Source organism: Apodemus sylvaticus, chromosome 10 (assembly GCF_947179515.1).
Source record: "Apodemus sylvaticus chromosome 10, mApoSyl1.1, whole genome shotgun sequence".
Taxonomy (NCBI): Eukaryota; Metazoa; Chordata; class Mammalia; order Rodentia; family Muridae; genus Apodemus; species Apodemus sylvaticus.
The window spans coordinates 51,335,212-51,353,499 of record NC_067481.1 but is presented as its reverse complement, the minus strand read 5'-3'; the positions used below and the strand labels follow the sequence as shown (position 1 = coordinate 51,353,499).

The 18,288-nt window shown below is 43.5% G+C and overlaps 2 protein-coding genes across 2 annotated transcripts in view; both read left to right on the top strand.

The window, feature by feature from the left end:
• The window catches only part of Ncbp3 (nuclear cap binding subunit 3), a 30,253-nt gene extending 16,943 nt beyond the window's left edge, over positions 1-13,310 (top strand). The window contains exons 8-13 of the mRNA XM_052195659.1: positions 1,533-1,632; positions 2,690-2,793; positions 4,988-5,276; positions 7,373-7,527; positions 9,792-9,953; positions 10,861-13,310. Of these exons, the coding sequence (XP_052051619.1) occupies positions 1,533-1,632; positions 2,690-2,793; positions 4,988-5,276; positions 7,373-7,527; positions 9,792-9,953; positions 10,861-11,096 (1,046 nt within the window). The 3' untranslated portion in view covers positions 11,097-13,310. The remainder of the gene's footprint in view (positions 1-1,532; positions 1,633-2,689; positions 2,794-4,987; positions 5,277-7,372; positions 7,528-9,791; positions 9,954-10,860) is intronic.
• Positions 13,311-14,346: 1,036 nt separating this feature from the next.
• The window catches only part of Itgae (integrin subunit alpha E), a 63,475-nt gene continuing 59,533 nt past the window's right edge, over positions 14,347-18,288 (top strand). The window contains exon 1 of the mRNA XM_052194041.1: positions 14,347-17,070. The gene's annotated coding sequence lies outside the window, so the exon portion shown is untranslated. The remainder of the gene's footprint in view (positions 17,071-18,288) is intronic.

The following is an 18,288-nucleotide window of genomic DNA, read 5'->3' as shown; positions in this document are numbered from 1 at the left end:
GTGAGTTCATCACTGACCACTCATGCCTGTGACGCACTTGAACCCTATTCTATCCTCTTCCTGTTCATACATTCCCTCCCTTTCCCTTTTGACCTTCCCTTTACTTAACTCTGAATTCCACATACAAAAACAAACAGGGTGTTTTGTGAGCCTCTGTTTTTGTTTTCCAAAGCAGGGTTTCTCTGTGTAGCCCTAGCTGTCCTGAAACTGACTCTGTAGACCATGCTGGCCTGGAACTCAAAGATCTACCTGTCTCTGCCTCCCAAGTGCTGGAATTAAATGTGTGAGCCACCATATCTGGCTTGACACTTTGTTTTTAAGAAGTAAATTTTATTAAAGTAGGAGATTTGTTGGAGCCATAGCTTCTGGGCACTGGAACAGGGGGCATTGGCAGTGCCCTCTAACGTGCAGAACCCACCTCTGAAGTGTGGATGAAGATGTAGTTAGGGATATACTGATCTGATCCAGGGCTTCATCCCAGAGATATCACCATGTCTGTGGCAAAAGAGTTGGCTTTGAAATGAATGAGAGTCCTTTGGCACACACTGAGTCTACCACTGTGTCCATCCTGGTCATCCTGGTAGGTAACAAAGTGATGGCCAGTAAATAGTAAAGGTGTTCTTTCATTCAGTTCCACTGTCACCACACGTGAATCCACCTGGAATCACTGGACCAAGGACTCTTCTGCCATGGCTTAGGCTAGCCTCTAACATGTTGATAGAAGTCTGATTTTGCAGAAACTCCTCCTGAACCAGAGCTGTGTGAGCAATACTTTGCCTTTGGTGTCTGGGCTGGTTTCAGGTGAGATGAAGTTGAGCAACCTAGGCACCTCAGTGTAGTAGCAAGTGAATACCAAGGATCCCCTTGCTTCCACTGGGAGAGCCCATTATCTGCCATGTCTACCTGTTTGATGAAGTTCTCATGTTTTGTCATTGAGGGTGCTCACCTTCACTAGTGCCAGCAAGTGAGCCAGTATTTTGTGCTGAATAACAGATAAATGAGTCAGTCTCACATTACTGAACTTGGCCAGCCACAGCTTCCTAGGGAACAGGAGCACATGATAGGAATCCATTGTTGATAGTCAAAGCAGTGTTGCCACCATGTGTCTACCACAGTGCCATATAAGGGCAGCTTTGGTGTCCTATCGCTACATAATTTCATTGCATCTATATTCCAGCAGAAGAAATGGTGCTTGCTAATATCTTATCTCATTAGAAGGTGCTGATTTGGGACAGTGCCATGAGGGTACTGGAAGGTCTTTTGGGGGTTGATAGAATGGGCTGTTGCAAATAATATTTTGGTAACTATGGATGTGCAGATATTCTACAGTAACTAATTTTGATTCCTTTTGGGCATATATCCAAAAGTAGCTTATAAATGGATTATATGGTCTTTCTATTGCTATACTGCAAACTTAAGGTCAGCTTGGGCTATATGAAACCCTGCCTCAAAATACAAACATCTAAAATCAGCTAGTCAGTATTATCTTCACTCTCATAGGAAACCCTAAGTAACTGTTCTATTAACTTTAGATGACAAAAAAGAACTTGGAGCAGCCAGAAGAAGTCAATACTACATGAAATATGGAAATCCAAATTATGGAGGCATGAAAGGAATTCTTAGCAATTCATGGTGAGTCCAAAATCTTAAAAATAATGGCTGCTTGTCTATCTTAATGTTTTTATTAGCACATAATAGGCTTCATTATGACATCGATGTACGTGTAGATAATGCATTTTCATAGTGTGATCTTGGCCTCTCCTGTCCCCACCCTCTCCTTTCCAACAGCTCCTTTCTACTTTGATGGCTCTCTGGTGTGTGTGAGTGACCCACTGAGTTTTGTTAGGGTTTTTTATAGGAGCGTGGGTATCTTACTCCTCCCCCTCAAGTACAAATTGCATATAAATCCTGGGGCCCTGTGCGTCCCTCCCCGCTGCATAACGGGTTGATGAGCTCAGTCTGGTGTAGCTCTGTGCGTTGTTCACAGCGTGGGTGAGGAGTGCTGCATTCACCCATACCCAGGAAGGCCTTCACCTTCACCCACTTCGCCCTTCTCCAGCTCTCACTCTTTCTACCCCTTCCTCTGCAGTGTTTGCTGACACTGGGGTGGCGGACATGTCCACTTATGGTCAGGCTTTCAGGAGTTTCTATTCTGTGCATGTTGTCAGTTCCAAGTCTCTGTCTTCACTGATGACCACTGCAAAATGGGTTTTGTTTGGGTTTTTTTTGTTGTTGTTGGTTTTTTTGTTTTGTTTTGTTTTTTTGGTTTTGTTTTTCATTTTTTGTTTGTTTGTTTGTTTGTTTGTTTGTTTTTGAAACAAGTGTCTCATGTAACCCAGGCAAGTCTCAGACTCTTATGTGGCCAGGCAGGACCTTGGACTCCTGCTCCTCTTGCCTCCACCTCCCAAGTGCTGGGACTACAGACATGTAACACCAAGCATGGCTTTAAAATACAATAGTTTGAACACTGCTTGAGCTGTTTTTCATCCTTAGTTGGTATTCTGTGGCGGAATGTCAGATCCAGTGTGGACTGAAGGCCAGTGAGGGACAAGCCCATGTTCTTAGCTGTGCAGTGATATGAGAACGTTGCTTCGGCACCTAACACTGCCGTTGTGGAGCTGAAATGAAGTGGATTTCAGCATCCTTCCTATTGGTTTCTGATGGTGTGCTTATTTTGGCAATATTGCAGGAAGCGAAGATATCATTCCCGTCGCATTCAGCGGGATGTGATCAAGAAGAGAGCCCTGATTGGGGATGACGTTGGCTTGACGTCGTATAAACACCGACATTCCGGTAGTTGCCTGCTCAGCTCTTGGGTAGACACACACGTTTGGCTCTCAGAATCGTATTTTTATTCTTAACACAGTCTTTTAAGGTTCCAAACTTTATCATCCTCTCTTCCTTGCCCCCACCCTCTGCCAACATAGAGGAAAGTAAGTCAAGTTGTGGTTAATTTTAAATTGCCCATGCAAGAGGTCAGATGATTTTATAAAACTGTTCTAAAAAAAGAGCATATGTTACAGAGAGAAAATTAAAATAAAAATTTCTTAGGAACTTGATTTTCTACTACTAATGTCAACAACTTCATGGAAACAGCCTTATCAAATGGACTGGCCTTGTTCTCCTTTTCCAGTGATGTGAGTAGGCTGCTGTGCTGAGGGTTTACACCTTGGCTTCTGCATAGGAATGCTGCCAAGACAGAGGCATTATCACTCGAGGCTTTTTCCTTTCTCTGTCTTGTATCTTTATTATAAAGGAACCATTTTCATTATGATTTCTAAAAGATTGAATTTTGTTTTGACATGTACAGTCTTCTACGTTATAGAACTAGGTAAGTCAGTATAGTCAGTATACAAACAAAATAACATGCACAGGTGTCCATGTCAAGGGATGAGACAGGAGGAGGTGGAATATGTATACTTTACTAATGCATGTGTATAGAATTGTATCTTTGAAATCTGCATAATATAGTTTCTGTTATACTTTTCCAATCCAGTTACTTTTAAGTCATTGTTAACTGGGTGTGAGCCACATGCCTTTAATCCTAGCACTCAGGAAGCAGAGGCCAGAGGATCTCTGTGGGTTCCAGGCCAGCCTGGTCTACAGAGGCTACACAGGAGAAACTCTGTCTTGAAAAACAAACAAAAAGAGATATTGTTGTAACCTTCTCTTTATGCCCCTAATTCAACTATCCTAGTTGTAACTGATTTCATTTTACATGTATCTTATTGTCTACTTTCAAAAAAATTATAATTATTGTAAGTGTATACTTTGTATTTGCTTTTCCCACTTAACTGCAAGCATTATTTCATGTTCTTTTTTTTTAAAAAGAAAAAGATTTTATTTTTAATTATTTGTGAATGGGGGTGGGGTGGGGTGTTGGTTTGTGTAGTGCCTATGGTGGCCAGGAGAGGGTGTCAGATTCACTTGGAGCTGGAGTTACAAGCCACTGATTCTGATTTTCTGCAAGAGGAGTATGCATTTTTTTTAACCACTGAGCCATCTTTCTAGCCTCCTAGCCCATACACTTTAGAGTTAATGCTGATTTTTACTATTAAGAGTTATCATGTGGCATGAAGTTATACTGAACATTGAACTACTGCATATTGAATCATATAAAACATCTGGTCATACTGTTTTCATCAACTGATCAGTATGTAACCTTGCTGTACCCATTTTTCTGTTTAAAGACAGTTGACTTAATATGTATTGTTAATTGACATTGTATTCACAGCTGAGGGTACTATAACTCATGCTTGAACAAGGCTTACTTAGTATTGGTATTTTCTTCATGAGCTGCACCACCATCCTTTTATACCAGACACCATTTCACTATATTTGATGGAGGCCTTTTTTTTTTTTCTTTCTATAACCCTGATGTCCTGGAACACACTGTCGTAGACCAGACTGGCCTTGAAATCTCAGAAATCCACCAGCCTCTGCCTTAATGCTGGAATCAAAGGCATAAGCCATCACACCCAGCTTAGGAACCATTTTTAAGCAGTGAAAGTAGCAGGTGAAAGCACACACCAAAAAAGTGTGAAAGCACAGCAGTTTAGTAGATTGGAAAGAACCTTGCTAACACTGTGAGTAATGAATAAGAAGGTGGTGCTGCTGTAGCTGTGGCCAGGAAGAGCACATCTGGGCACTCAGTCGTCAGTCCGTCTTCAAGCATCTTCAGATGTTCTTGACAGTAGCTTTGAGTGTTGATTTAGGGGTCACAGATAAATCTGACAGATTTATAAATATAAAACTCTTGAATAATGAAGATTGCTGATTTGTACATGAGTTCATACTACTATACTCATGGTTAGCCAGTCTCCTGGATAAACAAGTAGGAATAAGAGTGGCGTCCAGTTGACACTTGGAGGCAGTTCTCCAGTACTGTCTCAGAGGGGATTCCTTCCTTCTACCAATGTAGAGTAGAAATCATACCTGTAGTTTAGCCTTAAGTTTAGTACTAACCTTTTGGGTTAAATTTCTTCAGGATTAGTGAATGTTCCTGAGGAACCCATTGAGGAAGAGGAAGAGGAGGAGGAGGAGGACCAGGACATGGATGCTGATGACAGAGTCGTGGTGGAGTACCATGAGGAGCTCCCAGCTCTCAAGCAGCCCCGTGAGCGGAGCATGTCTAGGCGATCCAGTGCGAGCAGCTCAGACTCAGACGAGATGGACTATGATCTGGAACTGAAGATGATTTCCACTCCCTCCCCAAAGAAAAGCATGAAAATGACCATGTATGCAGATGAAGTAGAATCTCAATTGAAAAGTATTAGGTAAAATTATTTTCTTCTTTTTAGTCAACATTAGCTTTAAATGTACTTATTTGTTTTGTCAATTCTGAGGATTAAACCCAGGAGGATGTCTTGTGTACATACTAGGTAAACACTCTTCTACTGAGATATATTCCTACTCTATAATTTTATTTTCTGTTTTGAGGATTTTGAGACAGGATAACATTGGCTGTCCTAGAACTCACTCTGTAGCCCTGGCTGTCCTCAGACTCACAGAGATCTGCCTGCCTCTGCCTCCCAAGTACTGGAATCAAAGTTGTGCATCACCACACTTGGCTTTGATTTTCTTTTCTTTTTCTTTCTTTCTTTCTTTCTTTCTTTTTTTTTTTTTTTTTTTTTTGTTGTTGTTGTTGTTGTTGTTTTTTGGATTTGTTTTTTTTGAGACAGGGTTTCTCTGTATAGCCCCAGCTGTCCTGGAACTCACTCTGTAGACCAGGCTGGCCTCGAACTCAGAAATCCGCCTGCCTCTGCCTCCCAAGTGTTGGGATTACAGGCGTGCGCCACCACTGCCCAGCTCTTTTCTTTTTTTGAATATTTATTTTTATTTTACAGGTATGAGTGTTTTGCCTGCATGAATGTCTGTACACCATATTCGTGCCGTACCCTCAAAGGTCATAAAAGGCCATCAGATCACCTGGAACTGTAGTTACAGATTATTGTGAACTGTCATGTGGGTGCTGAGATTCAAGCCCTGGTCCTGTGGATTAGCAGCCAGTGCTTATAGCATGCTTAGCTATTTATTTATTTATTTATTTATTTATTTATTTATTTATTTAATGTATATGAGTACACCACCATTACTTTCCTCCGACACACCAGAAAAGGGCAGCAGATCCCAATACAGATGGTTGGGAGCCACCGTGTGGTTACTGGGATTTGAACTCAGGACCCCTGGAAGAGCAGTCAGTGCTCTTAACCACTGAGCTATCTCTCTAACCCATGCTTAACTCTTAAAAGCCATGTTTTCAGCCCCTATAATTTGATTTTTTAAATGGTAATTACAAATGTAATTACTCATGTAATCATTTTTATGCTAGTTTTCATTCTTCTACCATGAGTATTAAACACAAGTGGTCAGGCTTGGAAGCATGTATCCTTATCTGCAGAGCCATCTTGCTAGCCTTGTTTGTTTGTTTGAGATTGGCTTTCACTGTAGAGGCCAGGATGGCTTTTTTTTTTTCTTTTTTCTTTTTCATTCTTCCCTTCCCGACATCCTTACTGCTGGGATACAGGTGTATTCCATCACACCTAATGCCTTTTGATAGGTACTGACATTTTTATTAATATTGTCCTAGCTAAATAGATCCCTCCAAATCTGCCTTGCCATAGAAAATAATCTATGTATTTAAAAATTTGTATGTGTTGCTAGATTTCCTTCCTAGGCCTTTGCCCACATTACTGCTTGTGACTCATACCCTTACCAGGCCTAGGTGCTACTGTTCTTAATGTTTGTGGACCTCTGAATAGAGAACATAGATACTTTAATGAGAAGTATACTCAATAAGTATAGAGTTTATTTAAATCTTTTGAAAAATTGAGGCAGAATCTCACTAGACCAAGCATGCTGGATTTAGATGTGCTGAGTAACATATTCAGCGTGTGACATTGTGATCATCCAACAGCCTGCCTTAGTCTTCCAGGTAGCTGAGATTGCAGACCTGAATGGCTTTGTTCATGTCCTTGGGTTTAGTTTTTATAGGGAGTTCTAATAGAGAATTCTAGCAGAGTAATGCTGTCTCCCCTGAGAAGGGTCTCATCTGTACCTGTGTGAGCAGTTTCAGCCTCTTTGCAGGTGTCTGCTAATGTTTGCTCACCCTTGGCAGAGGAAGCATCAGTCCTGTGTTCTATGATAAAGTGTATGGGCATCATGTGGAAATCACCCTGTCAAAGTCAGCGGCCTATTGCAGTCACCATCTTCTCACAGCATGTTAATCCTGGTGAGCTAGTGTAGTGGTATTTGTAAGTCAGTGGTGGCCATCTTAAATAGAGTTTTTCTAAAGTAGGAGACTTTTTTTTATCTTTCTTCACAGTTGAAGTTGGCTACTTGTGCTCTCTCTGTTTCTTTTTTCCCCTTAAAGGAATCCCATGAGGGCAGATAGTATATCCACAAGCAATATAAAAAACCGAATTGGTAACAAATTGCCTCCTGAGAAATTTGCAGATGTCCGCCACCTCTTAGATGAAAAGCGTCAGCATTCCTGTCCACGGCCAGCAGTCAGCAGTACTAAACCAGGTACTATTCTTCCCTCCTTTGTGCTCCTGACTCCCTTCTTGTAAGCCCCTCAGTGGCCTGGTTGCATCTGAGACTACTCTAACGTCTCCAGCCCCTCAGTATGCAAGTGGCCACGCCCTCTGCCCTGTAGAGGAAAAAAAGTCCAACATCTGGCCACAAAATCCCACCAATCCCAGGCCACCCTGGAAAGCACCCCACCACCACCACTACCAAGAAAACCTATATAAAGCCTGCTTCCTGCTCAGTTCTTTGCTCTCAAGCAGAGATAGCCACCCTCCTGTGTCCTTCCCAATAATGTCTTATGAGAGGTTTGTTGTGCATTGTGACTTTGTGGTATTCATTGGCTCCTAATTGCTGGAATACTCAGAGTTCTAATCCTTATACTTCTGAGCACCTGAGAGCAGATGGGCCCAGGGTAGGTTCTTCTGAACTTATTTAATTGTTCCTGTTGTGTCTAAATCTAAAGTTAGGCATTGAAGTTCATTAGAAAATAAATAAAATCGGATTTTGCAACAAAACTAGCTTTCAGTATTTTTGTTTGAATTAATAAATAATTTAAATAATAAATAATAAATAAACAATATTTTCCCTGGGATATTTATACCCCAAACCAATAAAGTTGGGTAATTAGAAACATGGTTGAGTGTGAACTAGATGGTCTATGTGAGCAAACCCTACTAACACAGTATAAATGTGTGCACATGGCTAGGGCTGGCATGCGCAAGTCTTTGGGGTGGGGGGCTACAACAGCTGCCACAGACCTGCTGAGAAGATTGGAGTGGGCTTTTGTTTTGCTTTTTTTGTTGTTGTTTTTGTTTTTTTTCTTCGAGACAGGGTTTCTCTGTGTAGCCCTGTCTGTCCTGGAACTCACTCTGTAGACCATGCTGGCCTCGAACTCAGAAATCTGCCTGCCTCTGCCTCCCGAGTGCTAGGATTAAAGGCGTGCGCCACCACCGCCCGGCTTGGAGCGGGCTTTTGGGGAGAGCAGCTTTAGAGCTTAGTCTTCGGAGGACCAGGACACAGTTGGCAAACTATCTTTGGAGGAAGGAAATACGATTTTTATTTTAAAAGATGTTTTTGGAAGATTAGAGTATAGTGGGTATAGAAAACAAAGTAACCAGGGCTAGACTTTTTAGGTACAGTGAGGTCAGAAGGAGTGAGACTAGAACCCTGGGAGGGAGGAGGGTGGAAGAGAAGCCCTTGAAGAGGCTCAGCCTGAGCTCTTGGGAGTTCACAGGAGAGACCGAGAGTAGCCTCAGGGCTGATGAACCTGCAGCTGCTGTTGCTGCTGCTGTTAGGAGAGCCTCAGGTGTGATGGCTTTGTGACAGACTTGGAGGAGAGCACACTTAGCTTAGGACGCAGCGCCTTTATCCTTGGCCTGTTGCCAGTCTCATTAGACTTATTGGTTAAATGTGGTAAGTTTAGTGAGAACGACTGGTATTTTTAAGGATCGTGGCTTCTACCCTCAGGGAGCTTGCAGTATTGCTAACTAAAAATTGTGGTATGTTACTTAGTTTTTCTTGGTTCTGGCAAAAACCAAAAAAAGGAAGAAAGAAAATTTTGCTTTAGGCACTCAGCTGGCAGCCTCTGCATCCAAGTCTTAAGTTTTCTGAAGAGAAGCAAGACTGATTATGAACAGAACCGGCTTTTAGAAGCCTTCTCATGCTGTGTGCTGTGCCTTCACTATGGGAGACGTGAGATCAGGTCTCCAGAGAGCTGTGCTGATTAGTTTGGTTGGTTGGGGCCTCTGCCTCTTGAGGACTAGGATTAAAGACATGTGCCACCACCATCTGGTGGCTGACCAGATTTTTGTTTTAATCAGCTTAGAGTTGTTTTGGAAGAGGGAACCTTAACTGAGAAAATGTCCCTGCCAGATTAGTTTGTGGAGACACCTGTGGTGCATTTTCTTGATTGCTGATTGTTGTGGGAGGGCCCAGCACACTGTGGGCAGTGCCACCCCTGGACTGTTGGTGTTGGGTGCAGTAAGGAAGCAGGCTGAGCAAACTTCGAGGAGCAAGCCAGTAAGCTACACGCCTCTATGGCCTCTGCATCAGCTCCTGCCTCCAGTTTTCTGTTCTGTGTGTTTCTGCCCTCACTCCTTTTGATGAGTTGTTATATAGAGAGTGAGTGAAATAAACTTTTCCTTCCCAAGTTGCTTATGATTGTGGTATTTTGTCACAGCAATAGAAACCATGGCTAAGACAAAAGCCTAGGTCATTGGTACCTCTGCTTGGTAACAGGTATACTTTTTCTCTTTTGGCAGATATTCGCCAGCGGTTAGGAAAAAGACCATATTCTCCAGAGAAGGCTTTTAGTAGTAACCAGGTGGTTCGGAGAGAGCCCTCTTCTGACGTACATAGTAGGCTAGGTGTTCCCAGGCAAGATGTTAAAGGCCTCTACTCGGATACTCGGGAGAGGAAATCGGGTGAGTAACACCACAGTGTTGGAAGGGAAGGAGTGGAGACCAGTGCTTACAGCGTAAGGAGGTCCGTGTTGCTCCCTCTTCAGTTAGCACGGTTTCCTTTGTTTGCATCAGCATCCTGCCTCCAGGGAAGTTCAGAACGGAGAAGAGGCTGTACATTCTTGCTTCTGTTTAGTTTCACATTATTTAGGTTTTTTTATCCACACATATATCTAGTTTTTTTCATGTAGCATTTTCCCATAACTCTTCCATTTTGTTTTACTCTTCATAAATCTTTAATTATCTTGTAGTGTATATATACCACCACATTCTAAACACATACTTCTTTGTAGGATTTTAATAAAACACTTCTTTTTTGAGGTTTATTTTATGTTTTACTTACATATTTATCTGTGTACCACTTACATGCCTGGTGCCCTTGGAGGTAGGAAGAGGGCATTGGATCACTGGAAGTGGAGGTATGGACTGTTGTAAGGTGCCATGTGGGTGTTGGAGACAACCAGGTCCTCTGCAAGAACAGTGTGATTAACCCAACAAGGCCTTCAACCCAGTACAGAAACAGTCTTTAAAAACTTATAGCTGAAGACCTGAGAATTGTTCACAGTAAAATAGACCCTTCAGTTTGCAGAATGTGAGATCTGGCGGTTTCTTGGAAGTCTGAGGGGTACACAGCCTGGGTTGTGATGTGTCGCTCTGGGGGAGAGGTGAACATCTATCCTGTGCCTGGTATGGAGACATCAACCTTGAGATGTGAACATCTCCCGTTGAGTCTCAGGCTATCCACTTACAGACAGGCACCAAGCACCTCTGCCAATGTTTCCCACAGAGCCAGTGTTGGCAGTGTGCCTGCTTCCTCGAACCTACATGTGCTCAGCATGGATTGCCAACTGGTGTCTTCTCACCCCAACAGGTGGTTTGTGGACTCGCTTAGGATCTACACCCAAGACCAAAGAGAAGAACACGAAGAAAATGGATCATAGGGCATCTGGTGCTGAGGAAGATGACTCGGAGCTTCAGAGAGCATGGGGTGCTCTGATTAAGGAGAAGGAACAGTCCCGCCAGAAGAAGAGTCGGCTAGACAGCTTGCCGTCGCTCCAGATTGAAGTCAGCCGGGAAAGTAGCTCTGGTTCAGAGGCAGAGTCCTGATGCCCTGGCCTTGGCCACTGCCCTTAAATCTGACGTTCTTACATAGGATGGGGCGTGCAGTAGGAACCTCCCTTGCAGGAGTCGGCACCCTTTCCTCCTACCGGCACCCTGAACACTTGCTGTTCTAGTAGGGCAGCTCAAGAGTGTGATGAGTTTTGAAGGGTGTCTCTGTCTTGTGCTGCAGAGTTACAGTTCTGGGCCCTCAAGTCTTCCCCACCACCCCACAAGCTTTACCCTTGGAGTTAAAGGCAACCCTCCAGATTTTGTAGACGTTTTCTTAATATTTTTAACATTGTGTCTTTTAAAAGAAATGTTTTACACAGTCATCCAAAGAGCAGAGAACTGAACTTCTCACTGTTGCCTTGGCCCTGACAGCTCTTGCCAGCACCCTTTCCCAAGAAAAGTCAGTTCTCAGGTGCTTACTGGACAGTCTTTAAGGGAGAAGAAGAGGGAAGCTGCCAGCTCAGCCTTCCAGGACCTTAGTGTGGTGTCACAGGCCTGACCTGAGTCTCTCCCGGGTGGCTAGGCACGCAGCAGCAATCTGCAACAGCCAACGGCTTCCATTCCTCCCAGAGGTCTTTTAGAGCCGTTACTAGCTGGTAGCCTGGTGTGACGATCAAGCTCAGTGCTGTAGGACTTCCAGGGACAAACAACTGTGACTTCTGGATTTGGAGTTGATTTCTGTGCTTAGGGGTGGGGTCTTGGGTTGATGTTGAACAATTTTTAAGTCTGTATTATGTTTAAAAACTATTAATGACTTAAAAGTTTAAATTTTTAATTTTTATATGTGGATATTCCTCCTGTTGGCTAAGGGGAAGCTCAAGTGGTGTCTTTTGTGTTGTTAAATATACATTATATACTTTGGAAGAAGGCAAAGAAAGGAGTCTCATTATTTTAAATGATACCAATTTATGTTGTGCTTGAGTTCAACTTGCTTTGTGGCCACTGTAGGAAAGAAACTGCTGTCCATCTGTGATGGGCCTCGTGTTCATTACCACTTTTCTAGAAATGATACCCTGAGAATTCATCCTGTCCGTACCTGATTTGTCATTGAAGACTTATTTAAAACTAGCAAATAAGATAATAGTTTCAGAAAATTTAAGTTTATTTTTAATCTCCTTTCATGTTATTTTACCATGGAAAGGCAGTAGATTATTTGGCTTCTCATCTGACTTTTACTTTGTATTTATTACTATATACTACAGGCTTAAAAGTGGTGTTTCACTTGAGTGCATCAGAATGCCTTTGGGTTGTCAAGCTCTTCACCTGCCTGGATTGTCTGTGCCAGTAGATCACAGCTCACTTGTCTGTGGTTGAGCACATGTCCCTGGTAGCTGCCTACACTGTGAATGAACAGTGTTGTAAGTGAAGAAGTAGAAGACTTCAGAACAAAGTTGGAACAAAACTGTATCATATGTATTATGTGGTTAACAACCCCACCCCCAGAAGGATGGGAGCACATAACCGAAGTGGTTTGGCTTCTGAGGATTCTAGAAAGAGGTAGTTCTAATTTCTCTACCAGTTCAGACAAGTTTTCTAAGTTTCCCTTGCCCTATGTAGCTCACAGTCAGGTTCCTAGGGATTCAAGCTTTGGTAGAGTGAGAAGAAAAGGGGCCTGAGAACAGCGACCTGGGTGCCCACCAGGATGCTATGCAGTGGGCCTGAGCCTTGGTTTTCCTGTGAAGCAAGTCAATGGTCTGGTGCAGAGATTCTGCTTTGTTGGTATCTCTCAGTGGTATTATTTTCTTGAAGTTATGGCTGCAGAATGTTTTCTGTTGAGGTGGCCAAAGTGTCAGGAAGACAAGGTGGCCATGAGATTGTGGACACGGACTTAACCCTTCCTTTTACAAGCTTTAGTTCTCCCAGAGGGTTGAAGATGTGCCTGTAGTTCCCACCTGAGATGGGTTATGGTTTCCTCAGGGTTTAGACCCCACCCCACCCCACCCCCAGCTTTCTTTTTGTTTCTGTTATGACACGTTCCGTCTAGCAGTCCAGGCCCATTTACCTAGGATCTTTGAGCACTTGTCAGTCTCCTGCTAGAGATGAGGGGCAGACTTTGTGGAAGATAGGCAGTGTGTATTCAAAATAGCTCCTTGAGCTGACCAGGAAAGATGCCCATTGCAGCAGCCTTGCAGTTCTGACAGCACAGACAACCCAGAAACTAACATACTGACTAAAGTGATCATCTTCCCAGCATCCCTCCCCCCCCTGCAGCACTCAGAGCTGCTCAGAGCTTCAACACCTTGAACCCTATGTGCTTAGGAGTGACAGTAGTCAGACAGCCCGGCAGGCAGCTGGGTATACTTTATTCAGGGCACTTTCTGTACATGTAGAGTTAGTCTTTACATGTAGAAGATTTTTAAATGCCCTTTTGCTGCTTGATAATAATTGCAGATACCTCATCTTTGCTTCCTACTCTCCCTCTTTGTAGAGGGACCTGATGGCCTCTGTCTATCTAATCCCATGACTCCTTCCCTTCTTCCGTCCTTCCTTTCTGTGGCAGCTTCTCTCCACCCTCCCTCTTCGTTCTACACATTGCAGTGGGGGCCAAGTTTTACTTGAGAGATTATTTACATAGTGTACAATTCATCCATGTAAAGTGTACATTTGGTTGTCCTATTTACAGAGTTTTGAACCATTATCATCATCAATTTTAGAACCTATTTATCACCAGAAACATCCTGTTCCTACTAGCAGTCATCCTTCCACCTCTCCTCAGAACTGGCAACTACTAATCTTTCTGTCATTGTGGATTTGCCTATAATGGACATTTCATAAATGTTATCTGTGATGTGTCTATTTACATAATTTTAAGGTTGATCTATGTCATAGTATATAATCATCATTTCAAGTAGTAAGAGAGAGAGTGTGTGAGTGTGTGTGTGTGTGTGTTTCATTGTGTAGCCTTGGCTGCCCTTAAGCTCCCTATGTAGAGAAGGCTAGTCTTGAATTCACAGAGATTGTCTTCCGCTGCTTCCCAGATGCTGGGATTAAAGGTGTGTGGCAGTATGCCTGCCAGAGGGGTTGCTTTGTTTTGTTTTTTCAGTTTTTAAAAATTGTCTAAGTATTATAATTACTGTTCATTTAATGGGCACTCTGCGATTTCTAGTTTGAGACTATCGTGAATAGGCCTCTATATTGTGTGCAGCTCCCCTTCATGTTCTCCTTCATGAACTTGTGTTTTCTTTTTATGGGTTTGTTTTTTTTGTTTTGTTTTGTTTTGTTTTTTTTGTTTTTTTTTTTTTTGTTGTTTTTTGTTTTGAGACAGGGTTTCCCTGTGTAACAAGCCCTGGCTGTCCTGGACTCAACTTGTAGACCAGGCTGGCCTCTAACTTATAGAAATCTGCCTGCCTCTGCTTCCCAAGTTCTGGGATTAAAAGCATGCACCACCACACCCACATGTCTTCATTCTTCTGTGTAGGAATAGAATCTATGGCTCATAAGGTAGCTCTTATCTTTAGTCTTTGGAGGAATTGCCAAGCTGTGTTCCCATGGAGTGTATCAGGGTTCCAGTTTATCAAGCCTTCACCAATATTGTTTACTAACTTGAAGTGATGTCTCATTGTGTATGTGTTATGTTTTATTTTGTTGCAGTGCAGGAGACCAAACCCAGGACCTTACAGATATAGACAAGTATTGTAACACTGAGCTACACCCCCAGTCTCTTAACTGGTTCTGAGTTCCAATTTCCTAATAACTAGTGATACCGGCCATTATTTCTTCCTCTTCCTCCTGTGTGTATGTGTGGTTTTGAGACAGGGTCTCATGTGTTGGACAATACTTTTGTTTTGTCTTATTTTTTTTAAAGACAGAATTTCTCTATGTAGCCCTGGCTGTTCTTGAACTTCAGGCTGGCCTGAGACTCAGATCTGCCTGCTGCTGCCTCCTGAGTGCTGGGATTGAAGGCATGCACCACCACACTTGGCTATGTTGGGCATATTTTCATGTGTAACAAGATGAGCTTCTAAAATATCAATCTTATCTTAACTATGCTTGTTCTTAAAGCCTTTCCAGATCTTCATCATTGTTTCTGGAATAAGAATCCCAGCTTCTTTGACATAGTCTCTGGCAGTCTCTGTAGCCTGCTCTCCTTTCTCCCCTACCCCTCACGTCTAATAGTTCATGTATCCCTCTTGATCTCACCAGTGGCTTTCCAGACAGCACAATGTGTGCCTTCAGGTCCCGTCACTGTTCTGCCTTCTTTATTTCTCTTATGATCAAGATTTTAAGAGACAGTTGTCAACTTTGGTTTCCTTGTGTGTGTGCCCCAGTATTGCCGTAAAGGAATCTTAGCTGGCTCCAGGATTAGATCATAAGTCAATACCCAAGGTAAAAATTGAGTAATCAAAACACTCTTGGAAATCCCAAGGCGGGTGCCACATTGAAGACTAGCATCCTGAGGTCCTTGCAGTCAGTTCTTGCCTTTGTGGGAAGGGATCACTGTTTCTTGCTTGAGTACTAGGTGAAGTAGTTGGTCTGCAATTTAGGACCATGTCATACAGATGGCTCCTTATTGTTGTGTCAGAACACACTTGGTAAGGTCACTTTTAAGAAGTGTAGGAACTTGGGCCACAGGAGCAGCAGAAGGACAAAGGATGTGCAGCTTGTCTGGGCTTGCTGATAGGAGGACAGAGATAGTGTCTCTCCGTCACCTTGCAACTGGCTTTTTTTTTTTTTTAAACTTTTCAGACAGTGCTTCCTGTTTCATCCTATGACTCGTAAAATGCAAACCACATGCCCTGAGCCCAGCACACCTCCCTGTCCTCTTACTTCCTATTCCTGGTTAATACGTTTGCTAGCTTGTAAGCTCGTGAGAGCAGGGACCACGTCTGGCCTGTGCATGGGGCTTGCTCCACGCTCACTGCCATTGTGACCCAGCAGGTCCTCTGTGAACGTCTGTTAGACGGTAAGCCCCCAGGCAGATGAGCCGCTCCACTCCGAGGCCCCGGGCCTCTCACAGGGCAGGCCTCAGTTTTCTGCCACGTATATGCAGTGCCTTCTTTTCATGTTTTGTTGTTGTTTTTCCTTCCAGCCTGTGAGCTCCTAGGGAGCAGGTGTCTTCATGTTTTCTCTATATCATTGAACCAGGCCAGCCCCGTGTAAGTAGTGCTTCAGAAGTATTTGCGAAGTGAATGAATTGTGACAGCTCAGCTCGCACCCCATTCTGCGCAGGCCTTTTTATTCTAGCTGAGCTTACCAGAGCAAATGGAAAAGAGTATTCATTGTCACATACCCTTTGTACGGGAAGGAACAGTTCTCGTTAAGCAGGTCTCAGACAGCGTCAGATGTTCATGATCTGCCTAACATCTAAGCTGGAGCTCATACAGCTCTAGAAATGTCGCTGGGAAATCATTTTGTTTTCAAGCTCAAGGACAGTTTTATTAGGGTTTAAAAGAAAAATACTAGGCAAGTAGTAAATCTCAGCAGATGTCGAGAAGGAAACAAAAGGCCACACTGCCTGAGTTAAACTGACGTGGACCCCAGCCATGTCGTGTCCAGGAGGGGGTTTAGAGAAGGAATAAGAAAGCCCATAGGACCAGGAAGAGCATGCCTGGGTCTGACCAGCATCTAAAAGAAAAAAGGGTTAGAGTCCCTGAACTGTGGTCCCACAAAGTAGCGAGCTTGGGACCTGACCCCACCCAGGTCCAGCACAAGAGCAGGGGCTGCTCTTAGCCTCAGCCACCTCCCCTGCCCTGACACTCCTTTTTTAGACTAGAGTTCATTTGCCCCAAGATAGGAAGAAAGAAGGCTGGCTGATAAGGGAGAGGCCCCAAAGCGGGAACACTAAACGGCTTCTTAGCCCCTGGTCCTGTTAAGATAAGTGACTGCAACCCAGAACAGGAGACAGGAAGTAACTACTCGCCAGCAGCTGATGTTCTACCTGAAGCATCATTCCTTCTGCTACCAAAGTGGGGGTGAACTGCTAGTGTGCACTTTGGGTGAGCAACGCTAAGTTGCTTTAGCTGCTGCACAGGTAAGCTTGTTTCCTAAGAGTTTGCTTTTAAACCTTATATAGTAAGATGTAACTCAGAACTTGAGCCCTTTCTTCCCCCTTAAAATGTAAGAGCTCACAGAAGTAAACATTTTATTTTGGGTAATGCTGAGAATAGTACTCTCACTTCTAGACAGAGTATAAAGTGCATAACATGACCTGCCGGCAGCAAATGCCTAGAACTTGTCTCGTGTTTATATGGCAAATCTTAATAGAAAAGTAGTGGTCTCAGCTCCTTCAAAACCCTATAAGCATTTCACAGAACTTTGATGCTTCTGGAAGCAATCAGGAATGCTGCTTCAGAAGCCTGTTCCGGATGGTCTTTCCTTGTTACACAGCTGGCCTGGCCTAGAGCCTAGACTACTCTAGAGTTCTCAATCCCACATCAACCTCCCAAACCTATAATATAAAAATATAATCTATATGTTACCATTCAGCATACTAAAGCATGTTGCAAAGTGTGGAAATGCTGTTTTATTGTGCTGTTGATAAACTCTAGAGTGTGGGTGATACTCAGTTTACCATAGTCATTAGCCTGCCCTGGAAGTCTCTGTTTAGGTAGTTCCAGAAGCCTTCTCTGGATGTGCTGATTCTTCAATGTTTAAGACTTTGTTAGGACGTGACTTCAGACACATCTATCCCTGGACCAGTGAGGAGCAGTGTAGGTCAGAGCAGGAGCCTCACACCACTAACAGAGCTTTCTGTCCTATCCACTTCCTGTCCTAGGGTGACATGTTCCTTTTCTGATCATGTACCAAAGTTCTCCTGAGGACCATGAGCCCTTGGCAACACTGAGCTCAGGGAGAATGTCTTTTTTGAGGAAAGGCGGATAGAATGACAGCTGTAAGGGAGGTATGCCCTAGGGACTCATTCTGACATTCACCGCTGGAAGGTGGTGACATTCACCGCTGGAAGGTGGAACTTGCCCCTTCCTCTCTGGGGCTTAGTCCTCTTGTCTGTGGAGGCCTCAAATGAGGTGACAGGTTTCTTTCATGTACACAAAAGTTGAGATGGGAGAGACTCTTGTGGTGCTTTTCAAGGAGCTTTGGATGGAGTTGAGATCAGCAAGAAACCCACCTGATCCCACAGCCCTGCAGCATTCTCCCTCCTAGCCCCTCAGTCATGAAGGGGCCAGAAGGGGCAGTGAGGGGGCTCAGTGGGTGAAGGCTCTGGACATGCTTGATAGCCTAAGCTTACTCA